This window comes from Pan troglodytes, chromosome 10, assembly GCF_028858775.2.
Source record: "Pan troglodytes isolate AG18354 chromosome 10, NHGRI_mPanTro3-v2.0_pri, whole genome shotgun sequence".
Classification (NCBI taxonomy): domain Eukaryota; kingdom Metazoa; phylum Chordata; class Mammalia; order Primates; family Hominidae; genus Pan; species Pan troglodytes.
Window position 1 is genome coordinate 131,739,767 of NC_072408.2, and position 16,086 is coordinate 131,755,852.

Genomic DNA, 16,086 nt, shown 5'->3' on the forward strand with positions numbered 1-16,086 from the left:
TCCCTGGTGTTCCAGTAATTCTCCCATCCCGTTACCTTACACATCACCCACAAACCAGTACTTTTAAAGTTAACTTATAAGCAAATCTACATATGCAAAATACTTCCATCTCCCTATAACTTTTTGAATCTTGCTGTCACCCCAGCTGGAGTACAGTGGCAGCATCTCAGATCACTGCAACCTCTGCTTCGTAGGTTCAAGGGATTCTCCTGCCTCAGCCTCCCATGTAAGCTGGAATCACCGGCACTCACTGCCACACCTGCCTTTTTTGTATTTTCAGTTGACATAGGGTTTCACCACGTTGGCCAAGCTGGTCTTGAAGCTGGCTTTTATTTGCACCCACCTTCTACAGTTCATACTATATTAAGGCCACCCCCTTCACTGAGATTTCACTGTTACCACAGGAACATTTGTAGACCGAAAACCTTGACCCCCTTCACCCAGTCTAATGCAAAATAAACTTAAAAAAACAAACAAACAAAAAAAAACACCAATTGGGAATGCAACAACTTTATTGAAAGGAAAGTGCAATGAAATTTGTTGAAACCTTAAAAGGGGAAACTTAGACACCCCCCCTCAAGCGCAGGACCAAGTGCAGAGTGGACTCTTTCTGGATGTTGTAGTCAGACAGGGTGCGTCCATCTTCCAGCTGTTTCCCAGCAAAGATCAACCTCTGCTGGTCAGGAGGGATGCCTTCCTTGTCTTGGATCTTTGCCTTGACATTCTCAATGGTGTCACTCGGCTCCACCTCGAGAGTGATGGTCTTACCAGTCAGGGTCTTCACGAAGATCTGCATCCCACCTCTGAGACGGAGCACCAGGTGCAGGGTGGACTCTTTCTGGATGTTGTAGTCAGACAGGGTGCGCCCATCTTCCAGCTGCTTTCCGGCAAAGATCAACCTCTGCTGGTCAGGAGGAATGCCTTCCTTGTCTTGGATCTTTGCTTTGACGTTCTCGATGGTGTCACTGGGCTCGACCTCAAGGGTGATGGTCTTGCCAGTGAGTGTCTTCACAAAGATTTGCATCCCACCTCTGAGACGGAGCACCAGGTGCAAGGTGGACTCTTTCTGGATGTTGTAGTCAGACAGGGTACGACCATCTTCCAGCTGTTTTCCAGCAAAGATCAGCCTCTGCTGGTCAGGAGGGATGCCTTCCTTGTCTTGGATCTTTGCCTTGACATTCTCGATGGTGTCACTGGGCTCCACCTCGAGGGTGATGGTCTTACCAGTCAGGGTCTTCACGAAGATCTGCATCCCACCTCTGAGACGGAGCACCAGGTGCAGGGTAGACTCTTTCTGGATGTTGTAGTCAGACAGGGTACGACCATCTTCCAGCTGTTTTCCAGCAAAGATCAACCTCTGCTGGTCAGGAGGGATGCCTTCCTTGTCTTGGATCTTTGCCTTGACATTCTCGATGGTGTCACTGGGCTCCACCTCGAGGGTGATGGTCTTACCAGTCAGGGTCTTCACGAAGATCTGCATCCCACCTCTGAGACGGAGCACCAGGTGCAGGGTAGACTCTTTCTGGATGTTGTAGTCAGACAGGGTGCGCCCATCTTCCAGCTGCTTTCCGGCAAAGATCAACCTCTGCTGGTCAGGAGGAATGCCTTCCTTGTCTTGGATCTTTGCTTTGACGTTCTCGATGGTGTCACTGGGCTCGACCTCAAGGGTGATGGTCTTGCCAGTGAGTGTCTTCACGAAGATTTGCATCCCACCTCTGAGACGGAGCACCAGGTGCAAGGTGGACTCTTTCTGGATGTTGTAGTCAGACAGGGTACGACCATCTTCCAGCTGTTTTCCGGCAAAGATCAACCTCTGCTGATCAGGAGGAATGCCTTCCTTATCTTGGATCTTTGCCTTGACATTCTCGATGGTGTCACTGGGCTCCACCTCGAGGGTGATGGTCTTACCAGTCAGGGTCTTCACGAAGATCTGCATCCCACCTCTGAGACGGAGCACCAGATGCAGGGTAGACTCTTTCTGGATGTTGTAGTCAGACAGGGTGCGCCCATCTTCCAGCTGCTTTCCGGCAAAGATCAACCTCTGCTGGTCAGGAGGAATGCCTTCCTTGTCTTGGATCTTTGCTTTGACGTTCTCGATGGTGTCACTGGGCTCGACCTCAAGGGTGATGGTCTTGCCAGTGAGTGTCTTCACGAAGATTTGCATCCCACCTCTGAGACGGAGCACCAGGTGCAAGGTGGACTCTTTCTGGATGTTGTAGTCAGACAGGGTACGACCATCTTCCAGCTGTTTTCCAGCAAAGATCAACCTCTGCTGGTCAGGAGGGATGCCTTCCTTATCTTGGATCTTTGCCTTGACATTCTCGATGGTGTCACTGGGCTCCACCTCGAGGGTGATGGTCTTACCAGTCAGGGTCTTCACGAAGATCTGCATCCCACCTCTGAGACGGAGCACCAGGTGCAGGGTAGACTCTTTCTGGATGTTGTAGTCAGACAGGGTGCGCCCATCTTCCAGCTGCTTTCCAGCAAAGATCAACCTCTGCTGGTCAGGAGGAATGCCTTCCTTGTCTTGGATCTTTGCTTTGACGTTCTCGATGGTGTCACTGGGCTCGACCTCAAGGGTGATGGTTTTGCCAGTGAGTGTCTTCACGAAGATCTGCATCCCACCTCTGAGACGGAGCACCAGGTGCAGGGTGGACTCTTTCTGGATGTTGTAGTCAGACAGGGTGCGCCCATCTTCCAGCTGTTTTCCAGCAAAGATCAGCCTCTGCTGGTCAGGAGGGATGCCTTCCTTATCTTGGATCTTTGCCTTGACATTCTCGATGGTGTCACTGGGCTCAACCTCGAGGGTGATGGTCTTACCAGTCAGAGTCTTCACGAAGATCTGCATTGTCTAACAAAAAAGCCAAAAACGGCCAGAATTTAGCGGACAATTTCCTAGTCTAACACTGAAAATTACATATTGACCCAAATGATTACATTCCAAAAGGTGCCTAAAAAACTTCACAAAACACACTCGCCAACCCCGAGCGCATAGTTCAAAACCGAAGCTTCAGCTACTTAAGAACACAGGTACATAAAACCGACCAAAGAAACTGACGCCTCACTTATCCCTCCCCCTCACCAGAGGTCCGGCGCCTGTCGATTCAGGAGAGCCTACCCTAGGCCCGAACCCTGCGTCCTGCGACGGAGAAAAGCCTACCGCACACCTACCGGCAGGTGGCCCCACCCTGCATTATAAGCCAACAGAACGGGTGACGTCACGACACGACGAGGGCGCGCGCTCCCAAAGGTACGGGTGCACTGCCCAACGGCACCGCCATAACTGCCGCCCCCGCAACAGACGACAAACCGAGTTCTCCAGTCAGTGACAAACTTCACGTCGGGGTCCCCAGATGGTGCCCCAGCCCATCTCACCCGAATAAGAGCTTTCCCGCATTAGCGAAGGCCTCAAGGCCTTGGGTTCTTGCCGCCCACCATGCCCCCCACCTTGTTTCAACGACCTCACAGCCCCCCTCACAAGCGTCTTCCATTCAAGACTCGGGAACAGCCGCCATTTTGCTGCGCTCCCCCCAACCCCCAGTTCAGGGCAACCTTGCTCGCGGACCCAGACTACAGCCCTTGGCGGTCTCTCCACACGCCTCCGTCCCACCGAGCGGCCCGGCGGCCACGAAAGCCCCGGCCAGCCCAGCAGCCCGCTACTCACCAAGCGGCGATCACAGCGATCCACAAAGAACAACTGCGGCCCAAATCCCGGCTGCGACGGAACTAGCTGTGCCACACCCGGCGCGTCCTTATATAGTCATCGGCGTTCACCGCCCCACGGAGATCCCTCCGCAGAATCGCCGAGAAGGGACTACTTTTCCTCGCCTGTTCCGCTCTCTGGAAAGAAAACCAGTGCCCTAGAGTCACCCAAGTCCCGTCCTAAAATGTCCTTCTGCTGATACTGGGGTTCTAAGGCCGAGTCTTATGAGCAGCGGGCCGCTGTCCTGAGCGTCCGGGCGGAAGGATCAGGACGCTCGCTGCGCCCTTCGTCATGACGTGGCAGCGCTCGCCGTGAGGAGGGGGGCGCCCGCGGGAGGCGCCAAAACGCGGCGCGGAGGCCGCTGCACCCGGAGCGGGTGGGCGGCCCCTCCCCTCAGCCCCCGCGATCCCCTCGGGTCGCGAACCCCGCGTTCGGCGGACGTGGGGCACGCACCGAGCACCTTCTGCAGAGTCGGGGTCTCCCTCCCCTCCCTCCTGACCCGCCCTGGCCCACCCTGCGAGATGGACGGGTCTTTATTTTTGGGTCACATGTGAGGTAATGACGGGGCTTCCTTTGCTCAGCCCCCTTCAACCTCCCTGAGCCTCCCAGGCCGGTCGCGGGGGGCTCCCGGGGCCGCGCCCATCCCCCGCTGCGGGCCGCGGGACAAGGACAATGACTCGGCAGATCTCAGGGCGGGCGTGGCCCTAAAGCTGGGGAACGCTCGAGAACTTTCCAGGGGAGACACTGCAGAGGAGCTGGGTGTCCAGGTTAAATTTGGAAAAAAGAGGCGGAAACCCCACACAGTTTTATTTTAGCTGGAACCCAAGGCTGAGCGAACGACATCCTTCTAGACTGTTCTTCCACCTTCCTGTACATTCTGAGGGCCAGGTATGGAAAGGTCCTACTTGATGCCAACAGGGAGGCATGGAAATTTCTCTGGTTTCAATGGGTACGATTATTGTAAGCAGGATCCATTCAATAATCGGACCCATTTAAACCGGAGATTTTAAAAGAGAGGAATAGAATCCCAGCCCTATTTCAGTGCAGGGTAGGGTGTCAAATATGAAATGTAATTCTACAGGGCAATTCTATTTTGGTAAAAGAAGTGGGGAGAAAAGCATCACCAGCCAGCTTTTTAAATTTTTACCACAACCTATTTTGTGATCCCTACGTGTCATTTCTTCAGTATATTTTTTAAATGTTTTAAAATATACGAACATGGTGAGATTTTTTAAATGTGTCTTTTTAAAGTGTACAGTGAAAAGTCTCCCTCATGCCCTCAATTTCCCAGCCACTGTTCCTTCTGGACTCTTCTACAAATAGTCCCTGTTTCTACAAATGTATTGGAGGTAGGGAGGCTATTTTGATTTCTACCCTTGAAAGCTTCAAAACAAGAGAAAAAGAGGCTACCAACTGAAAAATATTTTGCCATTAGGAAAAGGCTGCATTCTTGTTTTAAGTTATGAACATTACATTATTTAAACGGCAGACTTAAAATATGCATCAAAGCAAAATGAACCTGCTATATATTTTCTATGGCAACCCATGTTTGTGTGTATTTACGAAAATCCAAGATCTGTGCATTATTCAAAACAGACTTTGACATCTCCAATTTTTAACATTTTAAAGAGAATGAATTCATGTGTTACTGGGAAATTAAAACGAATAATAAAAGTGTCATTTTCCAGGATTGGCAGGATACCCCAGTGATTTCCAATACACATTTCTGCAAAGTTTTTGTTTTTTGTTTTTCCCCTAGATTTCGGGAAGGAGTTTTGAAGGGATTAAAAAGCTGAGATTCTTTCTGAGGTGACCAGGCCTGGCTTTCAACCACGCCCTGGTTGCTTTTGGCTGTTACTCTGCTGCAAGCCTTGTGATTCATGTTGTTTAAAGGCTGAGTCACCAGCTTTGTGACATAGCTTTTTTTCAGAGTCCAAAAGGTACGGAGAAAAAACAGCCCTAACTGCAGAGGCAGGGGAGGGAGAGGAGGACAGGAGGAGGAAAAAGGAAGAAGAGGGGATGAGGGTAGGGTGGGTAATGGGCCAAAGGTTAGCTGCAAAGAGAAACCAATGTTGTCTCTAGCAGAAAAAAATTATTGAAAACATCCCAGCATTCCCTGACTTAAATGGTTATTGAAGCAAACAGAAATAAACCTTTCTCCAAAGTCACTGAGGTGACAGGGAAGAAAATGGCCTCCCAAAACGCAGGTGTCTGATGTTTCTCTACAACAATGGTTCTCAACAAGGAGTGATTTGCTCTTTCAGGGGACATTTGGCAATATCTGGAGATATTCTTGGTTGTCACAACTCAGGGGAGGTTAGGGGGTGCTACTACTAATACTAGCACTGTTGGTAGACACCAGGGATGCCACTGAACATTCTATGAGGGACAGTCCCCCACAACAAAGAATTATCAGACCCAACATATTAATAGTGCTGAAATTAAGAAACCCTGTCCTACAAAGGATTTTTGTTGTTGCAACAACTGCTTTTCTATTTTCCGAAAGGGTTCCCAAAGTCTAAATGTCCCACTTGGACTCAGGAGTCAGGTATCAAGTCACGCTCTTAAAACCTAAACCCTGCTGACCTAGAATGCGATGTGCTAGAATGTGCAAGAATCGGGATGAGTCACTGGATCCGTTTTCAGTTCGTTCCACCCACAGATCCGTCCTTTGCAGGCGCCCCAGAAAAGATTGCTTCAGAGCTGGCACCAATGGAGAAGGGACAGAGGCCCAGCAACAGGGCGGGATTGGCAGGCGGAAGGGAGCGTGTGAGGACCTGAGCTCACAAAGGGCCGGGGTGCTGGGCTGCAGCTGGGGAGGGCGGGGGTGGATCAGCGCCTGCTCCTCCGCCTTCGTTTTTCCCCTCCCCCTAAAGATTCACTTCCCCCTTCTGAAATTCACCACCTTGTATGTGACTTAATCCAGCCCCATGAAACTGTCTGAGAGCATGAGTGAGGGTCAACAAACTTGCTTCCCCCAAGAAAAAGGGTGGAATCAGAGAGGTGGTGGGAAGGGTTTGCCTTGCTTTGTCATCGCTTATATAACCATAAAAGGTTGTCAAGGACGCCTGCAGGTTAGAGGCCTGGCAAACAGGAAGTGAAAAAAAAAAAACCTGGGGAATGTGTTCTTCTTCCTGTTTCTGCTTGTGCTGTATAACTGTGTGGTGGAACACAAACCGCTCCAGCTTAAAAATAACCCATTCATCTCAGCGGTCAAAACCGGACTTAGCTAGTCTCCAAATTTGCCTACTTTAGGAACATTAGGAAGTTATTTAACCTATTTGGGCTTTGTTTGTGTCGTTGTTTGGTTTTGTCTTAAAATTGTGGTAAAATACACATAAAATTTACCATTCTTAAGTGTACATTTCTGTAGCATGAAGTACATTCAGTATTGTGCATCAGCCATCACCACCAAGCCATTTCTGGAGCTCTTTTCGTCTTGCAAAACAAACTCTGTCCCCATGAAAAACTAATTCCCCATTTCTCCCTCCCACCAGCCCCTGGCATCCACCATTCTACTTTCTGTCTCTATGAATTTGACAACTCATGTGACCTTATATAATAAGTTTTGTTTAAGGGTAAAATAAAATTTAATAGTTGAAAAAGCACTTTTTTCAAAGAGTATTTCTAGGAAGCTCCAATTCCTGACACCAACCTTTAACAATAACAACTCCCTGCGGTATTTTTTTTCCTTGTCATGCACTAGTAGAAATATTTGGCTTTGTTTCTTTGTTTTTTGAAACAGTATCTCGCTCTGTCATGCAGTGGTATGATCACGGCTCACTCTGCAGCCTGGATGTTCCGGCTCAGGTGATCCTCCCACCTCAGCCTTCTGTGTAGGTAGGACTACAGGTATGCGCCACCACACCTAATTTTTGCATTTTTTGTAGAGAGGAGGGTTTCGCACTTTGGGAGGCTGAGGCCGGTGGATCACCTGAGGTCAGGTGTTCGAGACCAACCTGTCCAACATGCTGAAACTCCATCTCTACTAAAAATACAAAAATTATCAGGTGTGGTAGCTCACGCCTGTAATCCCAGCTACTCCAGAGGCTGAGGCAGGAGAATCACTTGAGCCCTGAAGGCAGAGGTTGCAGTGAGTCGAGATCGTGCCACTGCACTCCAGCCTGGGTGACAGTGAGACTCTGTCTCCAAAAAATAAAATAAGAGATGGGGGTTTCACCATGTTGCCCAGGCTGGTCTTGAACTCCTGGGCTCAAGTGATCCTTCTGCCCTGGCCTCCCACAGGGCTGGGAATACAGACGTGAGCTAATGTGCCTGGCTGAAATATTTAATTATAAGGTACAAAGTAATGTCATATAAGTGTGGGGTCATAGTAAGAAATAAAAAATAAAAATAAAAAATATTGAAAAAAATAGCCAGGCATGGTGGCCTACACGTGTAATCCCAGCATTTTGGGAGGCCAACGTGAGAGGGTCACTTCAGCCCAGGAGTTAAACACCAGCTGAGCTACATGGTGAAACCCTGTCTCTACCAAAACAAACAAACAAAAATTAGCCAGGCGGTGGTGCATGCCTGTAGTTCCAGCTGCTCAGGAGGATGAGGTGGGAGGATCACTTGAGCCCAGGAGTTTGAGGCTGCAGTGAGCTGTGATTGCACCACAGCACTCCAGCCTGGGCAACAGAAACAGACCCTGTCTCAAGCAAAATAAATAAATAAATAAACAAAAGAAGAAACAAAGTAAAACAGAAGTGAAACTGCCTTTGCAAAAGTCATAACAGAAAATTATTACAGTGAAAGAGATCTGACCTCACTGACTCCATCTCGCGTCTAACCTCCAAACTGTCTTTGTTCATTCCTAGGTGTAGGCTGAACTGACTTTGGAGGAGCTTAGTTTATAGTTTAATTTTGAAACAAAGGTGATAACAGCCTTTTCCTAAAACAAGCCCCCTTCCTGCCTGCGCACTAGACTGCTTTGCAGGACTAACAAATTGGCCACAAGATTACAAATTATGGTTTAGGAGTCACGCAGCTGGAGACTGCAAGATTCTGTCCATGCTGAAATTGCTCCTGAGGATAACATCACTATTGTAAAACCTAAGACCAGTGCTTGAGATATTTTGCATACTCTGCACTCAGTGGGCCGACTGACACCACCCAGATTGATAAACTGGCTCATCTGGTCTTGTGGCCCCCACCTAGGAACTGACTCAGGGCAAAGGGACAGCTTCGACTCCCTGTGATTTCATCTCTGACCCAACCAATCAGTACTCCCGATTTCCCGACCTCCCTACACACCAAATTATCCTTCAAAACTCCAATCCCTGAGTTTTCAGGGAGACTGATTTGACTAATAGTAAAACTCCCGTCTCCCACACTGCCAGCTGTGTGTGAATTAAACGTTCTCTATTATGGCAGGGCGAGGTGGCTTGCGCCTGTAATCCCAGCACTTCGGGAGGCTGAGGTGGGCGGATCACAGTTTCCCTGTCTTAATAAATGGGCTCTGTCTAGGCAGCGGGCAAGGAGAAACTGTTGGGCAGTTACAGAAGCATGTAAGTTTTGTGTTAGGCCTGATGACTTCAGAAATTATCTTCAATGATTTTCCCCTAAAACCTTGTTGACATTTAGGGAGAAATAACCTTTCCTGAAGCTCATTAGAAACAAGCTGTCACCAATGCGTCACCACCTAACTGGTGAGTCAGTTCGCAAGTTTCATTTTCCTCATCTCAAAAATGAAAGCTCTATCTAGATCTAGGATTAGACGCTTTTACCATTTGAAACATGAAGTCAAGTCAAATGAAAGAAAGGGGCTGACAGGTGAGGAATTCATTATAATTGCAAAGAACTGTACCACAGAATGCAGCCGAATCCCTTCTTTCATTCTTATTATTATTTAGAGAGCTGGGAACTGGTTAAACTTTAAAAAATATAATTTATTTTTATGTATTTATTTTTGCCTAAAGATCATTCATGCAAGTAAATCAATCTCCCCTCCCCTCCCCTTCCCCTTTCCCTCCCCCTTTCCTTCCCCTTCCCCTTCCTTTCCTTTCCTTTCCTTTCCGAGCCAAGGTCTCCCTTTGTTGCCCAGGCTGCTTTCAAACTCCTGGCCTCATGCAATTCTCCTGCCTCATGCCTCCCAAAGTGCTGGGATTACAGGCCTGAGCCACCATCTTTTGCTTTCAGTGATAAAATACAGAAACACAGTGGAGGTGAAAGCAACTCCATCTTGGTTGCTAATCCACCAAGATAACTTCTGATTAATGCCTCTTCCAGGAAGGTCTCTAAGATTTCTACTTTACTGTTACCATAAACTCTGCCCTTAGATCAGAACAACCTAGATCATAAATCCTTCCCTTATGCGGATTCACATAACATTCTTGCCTTGCTTGAGGGGTCAACTTCAATTGTCCTACATATATTCCTTCCCTATGGTGTGGAAGCCCTGGGTCGGGGGTTATGGCGCAGCAAACCTTATATCCTCTGATGACCACCCTGAGACTATGGCTTCTGTTGGTAAGTCCCTAATAAATGTTTTTTCCTGAGAAACTGGGTTTGTCAACCCCTTTCTTTGGCCTCTCAGCTCCCTTGGCCTTTGGGGTAGGTTTGCATAGGCCTGCTCACCCCGGAACACAGTGTATGAATATAAATGTAAATTGCACTTGCATTACAGCCGTGGAGACGTGTTGCTGAGGAAGCAGAGAGCAAAGCCCCGCTGGGATGCGAGTTTGCTTTTGGGTTCCTCCCATGCAAATAAGGTGGTTCGTGGCAGTGCAGAGGAGGAGTGAGATGGCAAACAGGGGGGCCCAGACCTTCCAGCAACTTACACACTTGCCCTCTGATGGCCAAGAATGCGTCAACAGCCCTCGAGGCCAGTGCAGTACAATCACAGTGGCACGAGATGTGGTGTACACTCCCCAAATGATCATCCTGCTCACTTTTGCTGTGGTTTCAGTCATCGAGTCAGGTTTTGCCTTAACACTTTGCTGCTGATTACTCCCATCAGCCTCTTCTAACTCATGTGCATTTGAAACATTAGATATTTCAGAATGGGAAGATCACACCTGGTGTGAAAATCTGAGCTCCAAGTAGTGCCTGGAATCACAATACTTATGATAATCACATCCATGGCACTTTAATGATAAAGAACCACGGACCAAAATGAATACAGAAATCAACAAAACTACAATGGAGATGCCGGGGATCGAACCCGGGGCCTCATACATGCAAAGCATGCGCTCTACCACTGAGCTACATCCCCCTCCCTTTTCTGTACTTGCTTTTGGAAGTCCTTGCTATACTCTATTCTTAAAGGCGTTTTTCCTGTTTCCACGTGTCTCATTTGTATTTTTGGTTTTTATTATTGTTTGGACGCATAACAATTGTGCACATTTATGAGGTGTGGTGTGATGTTGTGATCTATGTACACAATTTGTAATGTTCAAATCAGGGCAATGACCACATCCATCCCTTCAAACATGTATCATTTCTCTGTGCTGGGAGACATTAAAAATCCACGCTTCCAGCTATTTGAAAACGTACAATAAGTTGTTGTATTCACTCTATAGGGACACTGGAACTTATTCCTCCTATTCAGCTGTACTTTTGTATCCAGTAACCCCCCTTTGGCTATCCCACCTCCCCCCACCTTCACTACCTGCAGTAACCACTATTCTGTCTGTGAGACCAACTATTTCAGCTTCCGCACGTGAGTGAGATCATGCAGTATTTATCTTTCTGTGCCCGGTTTATTTCACTTTAGGTAATGTCGCCCAAACTTAGCCATGTTTTTATTTTTGTTTCGTAGAGGAAAAATGACAGGATTTCATTTTGTTTTGTATTTTTTTAAGGTCGGATAGTATTCTATTGCGTATGTACACATTTTCTCTATCCATGTATCTGTTGACGGACACACCTAGGCACTTATGAATAAAGCTGCAATACACACGGGAGTGCGAGAGGCTTTTAGTTTTTGGTTGGTTGGTTTGTTTTGAGACAGAGTTTTGCTCTGTCGCCCAGGCTGGAGTGCAGTGGCATGATCTGGGCTCACTGCAACCTCCGCCTCCTGGGTTCAAGCGATTCTCCTGCCTCAGCCTCCCGAGTAGCTGGGACTACAGGCGTGCACCACCACGCCTGCTAATTTCTGTATTTTTAGTAGAGATTGGGGGGGGGGGTTTCAGCATGTTGACCAGGCTGGTCTCGAACTCCTGACCTCAGGTGATCTGCACCCCTTGGCCTCCCAAAGTGCTGGGATTACAGGCGTGAGCCACTGCGCCCAGCCAAGGATATTTTCTAAATTAAACTTTTGTGTGTTTAAGTGAGTGTTAAGAGTTTAGCAAAACCACCACAACAACAAAAAATTGTTTTATGTTTCCCAAGTAGGTTAGCTCTTCATAACCTTGCAACTAAAATTCTAGCGGATACCAGAACCAAGGAACAAATGTAAACTGACCCATTCTTAAATGTTCCTCTTCACAGACAGAAGAGAAGAGAAGGAAAATCGAGTTTCTTTCCAACAAATAAGGGCATTGGCTTGATTGTACCTTCACCCAGAAACCTCTGATTTCTCATCCTTTAAAACCATACCAACCTTCAGTGACTTTGAGGTTTGCATATCAGCTGGAAGACATTTTTTCCTCCCAAAAGAACTATTATGGCCGTGCGCCATGGCTCATGCCTGTAATCCCAGCACTTTGAGAGGTAGAGGTCGGCGGATCACTTGAGGCCAAGAGTTTGAGACCAGCCTGGCCAACATGGCGTGAACGCCGTCTCTACCAAAAATACAAAAAATTAGCCAGATGTGGTGGCGAGCGCTTGTAGTCCCAGCTACTCGGGAGGCTAAGGCGAGAGGATTTTTGGAGCCCAGGAGGCAGTGGTTGCAGTAAGCCAAGATCACCCCACAGCACTCCAGCCTGGGAGACAGAGGGAGACCACATCTAAAAAAAAAAAAAAAATTCCGTCTGAATATAAATATCAGCAAACTGAAAAGAAACATATCCACTTCCCAGAATGAGGGCTTCGGCTTGGAGGAAGGAGTCTCTTTACAATTGCCCACCGAAAAGAGCCATTCTTTTTGTTTGTTTGTTTGTTTTTTTGAGACCGAGTCTCGCTTTGTCGCCCAGGCTAGAGTGCAGTGGCAGGATCTTGGCTCACTGCAGCCACCGCGTCCCGGGTTCAAACGATTCTCCTGCCTCAGGCTCCTGAGTAGCTGGGATTACAGGCGTGCACCACTACGCCCAGCTAATTTTTGTATTTTTAGTAGAGACGGGGTTTCACCATGTTGGTCAAGCTAGTCTCAAACTCCTGACCTCGTTATCCGCCCCCTGCCCCCCTCCCGCCCGCCCCAGCCTCCCAAAGTGCTGGGATTACAGGCGTGAGTCACCGTGTCCGGCCCTAAGAGCCATTCTTTAACTGTGAATTTGCATCTCTCTTCCAGAGGGTTTCTTAAGCACACCAGGGGAGAGAAGTCACAATGTCTGGTGTCCTTCAGGTCATCAAAAAGCTGTTCCTTGGGGAAAGAATGGGTGAGAAGCTAGGAGAGGGCGGAAAACTGAAGGCTATACCTCTTTCCATCAGCCTTGAGATTTCTTGGCTGGAAATAGACACTTATTGTGATAAGGAAAGCTTGCATCAAAAATGTCCTGCCGCCTCGTTCTCCATAGTTCCGTGACAGCTGCTGGCACTTGAAACTCTTCCTAGCCAAAGACCATGCAAAATTGTCAGAAAAGTTAGTAGCCTGGGGGCAATCACAGCAGCTGTGATTGCATCACCTAACCTCTGGGCCTCATCTGTGAAAGAGATTTCAATGTACCTACCTCATCTGGTTATTGTGACAATTTAATGAGTTACACATAAAATATGTATAATAGTGTCTGGTAGAAAGCACAGGCTCTGGGCTGGGTGCAGTGGCTCAGGTCCATAATCCCAGTGCTTTAGGAGGCCGAGGTGGGAGGATTGCTTGAGCCCAGGCGTTCAAGACCTGCCTGGGAAACACAGTGAGACACCCCACCCCACCCCCACTCAGGAGGCTGAGGCAGGAGGATCTCTTGAGTCTGGGAGGTCAAGACTGCAGTGAGCTGAGATTGTATCACTGCACTCCAGCCTGGGCGAAAGAGCAAGACCCTCTCTCAAAAATAAATAAATAAATAAATAAATAAGGCCAGGTGCACTGGCTCGCAACTGTAATCCCTGCACTTTGGAAGGCCGAGATGGGTGGATCACCTGAAGTCAGGGGTTCGAGACCGGCCTGGCCAACATGAGGAAACCCCGTCTCTATTAAAAATACAAAAAATTAGCTGGTCATGGTGGCACGGGTCTGTAATCCCAGCTACCCAGGAGACTGAGGCAGGAGAATCGCTTGAACCCAGGAGGCGGAGGTTGCAGTTAGCCGAGATTGCACCACTGCACTCCAGCCTAGGCAACAAGAGCAAAACTCCGTCTCAAATAAATAAATAAATAAATAAATAAATAGAAGGCAGGAACTGTGAAATGTGGGTCTGGCTTTTATAAATGTGTTCTTATCATAGGACTCTGCTGGAGGGCAGTTGCCTCTTCTATTCAGCCCGGCGTGATGCTTTGCTGACCCGTTTTGGAGAGATGGGGGAGAGCAGGAGGGCAGTGGGGAGGTGAGGAATAGGGACCACCGTGTAAACCATCCTCTGACCTCATTTCCCCAGCCTAAGTGGGAGCCACGGGAGAGAGACCCTGGCAGCAGAAGAGCAGGATGGCGCCATAGGTGGCATCATTTTGGATGTGGTTGAGGAGCAAGCCCACGGGTTGTTCTCAGTCCGCAAGTGCCCCTGCTTCCTCTTGTGCCCACCCACCTGGCTGCCAGAGGGCACTGCTCAAACAAACCTGAATGTTTCTCTCTGCATGAAACTCTCAGAATCAAACCCATACCTCCTGCCCTCCGTATCCCTTCAAGGTACGATGTAATCCGGCCTCTGAGGGCCGCTCTGACTTCACCTCCTTCTGCCCCACTCCTCCGTCCTCCCTCTCCTCTTCCATGGGTGCTTCTGCCACACCAGCTTCCTCACTGTTTCTTCCCACTTCAGGGCCTTTGCACTTGCTGTTCCCTCTGCCTAGAATGCTGTTCCCAGTTCTTTTTTTTTTTTTTTTTTTTTGAGACGGAGTTTTGCTCTTGTTGCCCAGGCTGGAGTGCAATGGCGCGATCTCGGCTCACTGCAACCTCTGCCTCCTGGGTTCAAGCGATTCTCCTGCCTCAGCCTCCTAAGTAGCTGGGATTACAGGCATGTGCCATCACATCCAGCTAATTTTGTATTTTTTAGTAGAGACGGGGTTTCTCCATGTTGGTCAGGCTGGTCTCAAACTTCCGACCTCAGGTGATCCACCCGCCTCTGCCTCTCAAAGTGCTGGGATTGCAGGCGTGGGCCACCGTGCCCGGCCTCCGGCTCTTCTTATGGTTGGCTCTTTCTCATTTTCCTGGTCCTGGTTCAAATGCCACCACCGCAGAAAGGCCTCCCTGACCACCTCTCTAAAGGGGCCTATGAATCCCACTCACTCCCTATCCCATGCCTCTGGTTTGCCTGGTTTTTCTTCATGGCATTTACCCATTTTATCCTATTTGTTCAATGCCAGGTCCTTCACTAGGTGGTAATCTCAACAGGGCAGCACCTTCTCTGTCTTGCTGCCTAGAGCCGTGCCTGGCACATAATAGGTACTCAGTAAATATTTGTAAAATGAATATGGAAAGTTAACAAAAGATAAGCGCCCGGGAAAGGTGATAGCTGTATTCAGGAAGCTGAGTCTGCAACTGCCTAAAGACAAGAAAACGTCTCAAATCTATCAACATTTTCCAAGGGCCCTCCCTCGGGGCTGGAGCAAATCCTAAGACGGAAGCAGAAGGAGCAGTTCCTGGCCTCGGAAGCTGATAATCTTATTCTGAGAAACCATTACATAAACCAAACAGTTTGCAGGAGGGGTGCAAGAAATGGATGAACACGGCCAGACACGGTGGCTCAGGCCTGTAATCCCAGCACTTTGGGAGGCCGAGGCAGGAGGATCACCCGAGGTCAGGAGTTCGAGACCAGCCTGGCCAAAACGGTGAAACCCCATCTCTACCAAATATACAAAAATTAGCTGGGCCTGGTGGCGCATGCCTGTAATCCCAGCTACTCGGGAGGCTGAGGAAGGAGAATCGCTTGAACCCAGGAGGTGGAGGTTGCAGTGAGCTGAGATCACACAACTGCACTCTAGCCTGGTGACAGAGCAAAACTCCGACTTAAAAAAAGAAAGAAAGAAATGGTTTCTAGGCCGGGTGCAATGGCTCACGCCTGTAATCCCAGCACTTTGGGAGGCCGAGGCGGGCAGATCACAAGGTCAGGAGTTCGAGACCAGCCTGGCAACATGGTGAAACCCCGTCTCTACTAAAAATATAAAAATTACTCGGGCGTGGTGGCGGACGCCTG

General features: G+C 48.6%; 1 protein-coding gene and 1 non-coding gene across 7 annotated transcripts in view; both read right to left on the reverse strand.

Moving 5' to 3' along the window:
• Positions 1–494: 494 nt before the first annotated feature.
• UBC (ubiquitin C) overlaps positions 495–16,086 on the reverse strand; it is a 28,558-nt gene continuing 12,966 nt past the window's right edge. For 2 of the 6 annotated variants that reach the window (XM_063784858.1, XM_063784859.1), the window contains exons 2-3: positions 3,665–3,840; positions 495–2,851 (exon numbers count right to left, since the gene is read on the reverse strand). In XM_063784858.1, coding sequence (XP_063640928.1) covers positions 563–2,848 — 2,286 coding nt within the window. In that variant the 5' untranslated portion in view covers positions 2,849–2,851; positions 3,665–3,840 and the 3' untranslated portion in view covers positions 495–562. 6 annotated transcript variants of the gene reach the window in all.
• Positions 10,848–10,919, reverse strand: TRNAA-UGC (transfer RNA alanine (anticodon UGC)). Its single transcript has one exon. It is a non-coding gene; the product is annotated as a tRNA-Ala (tRNA).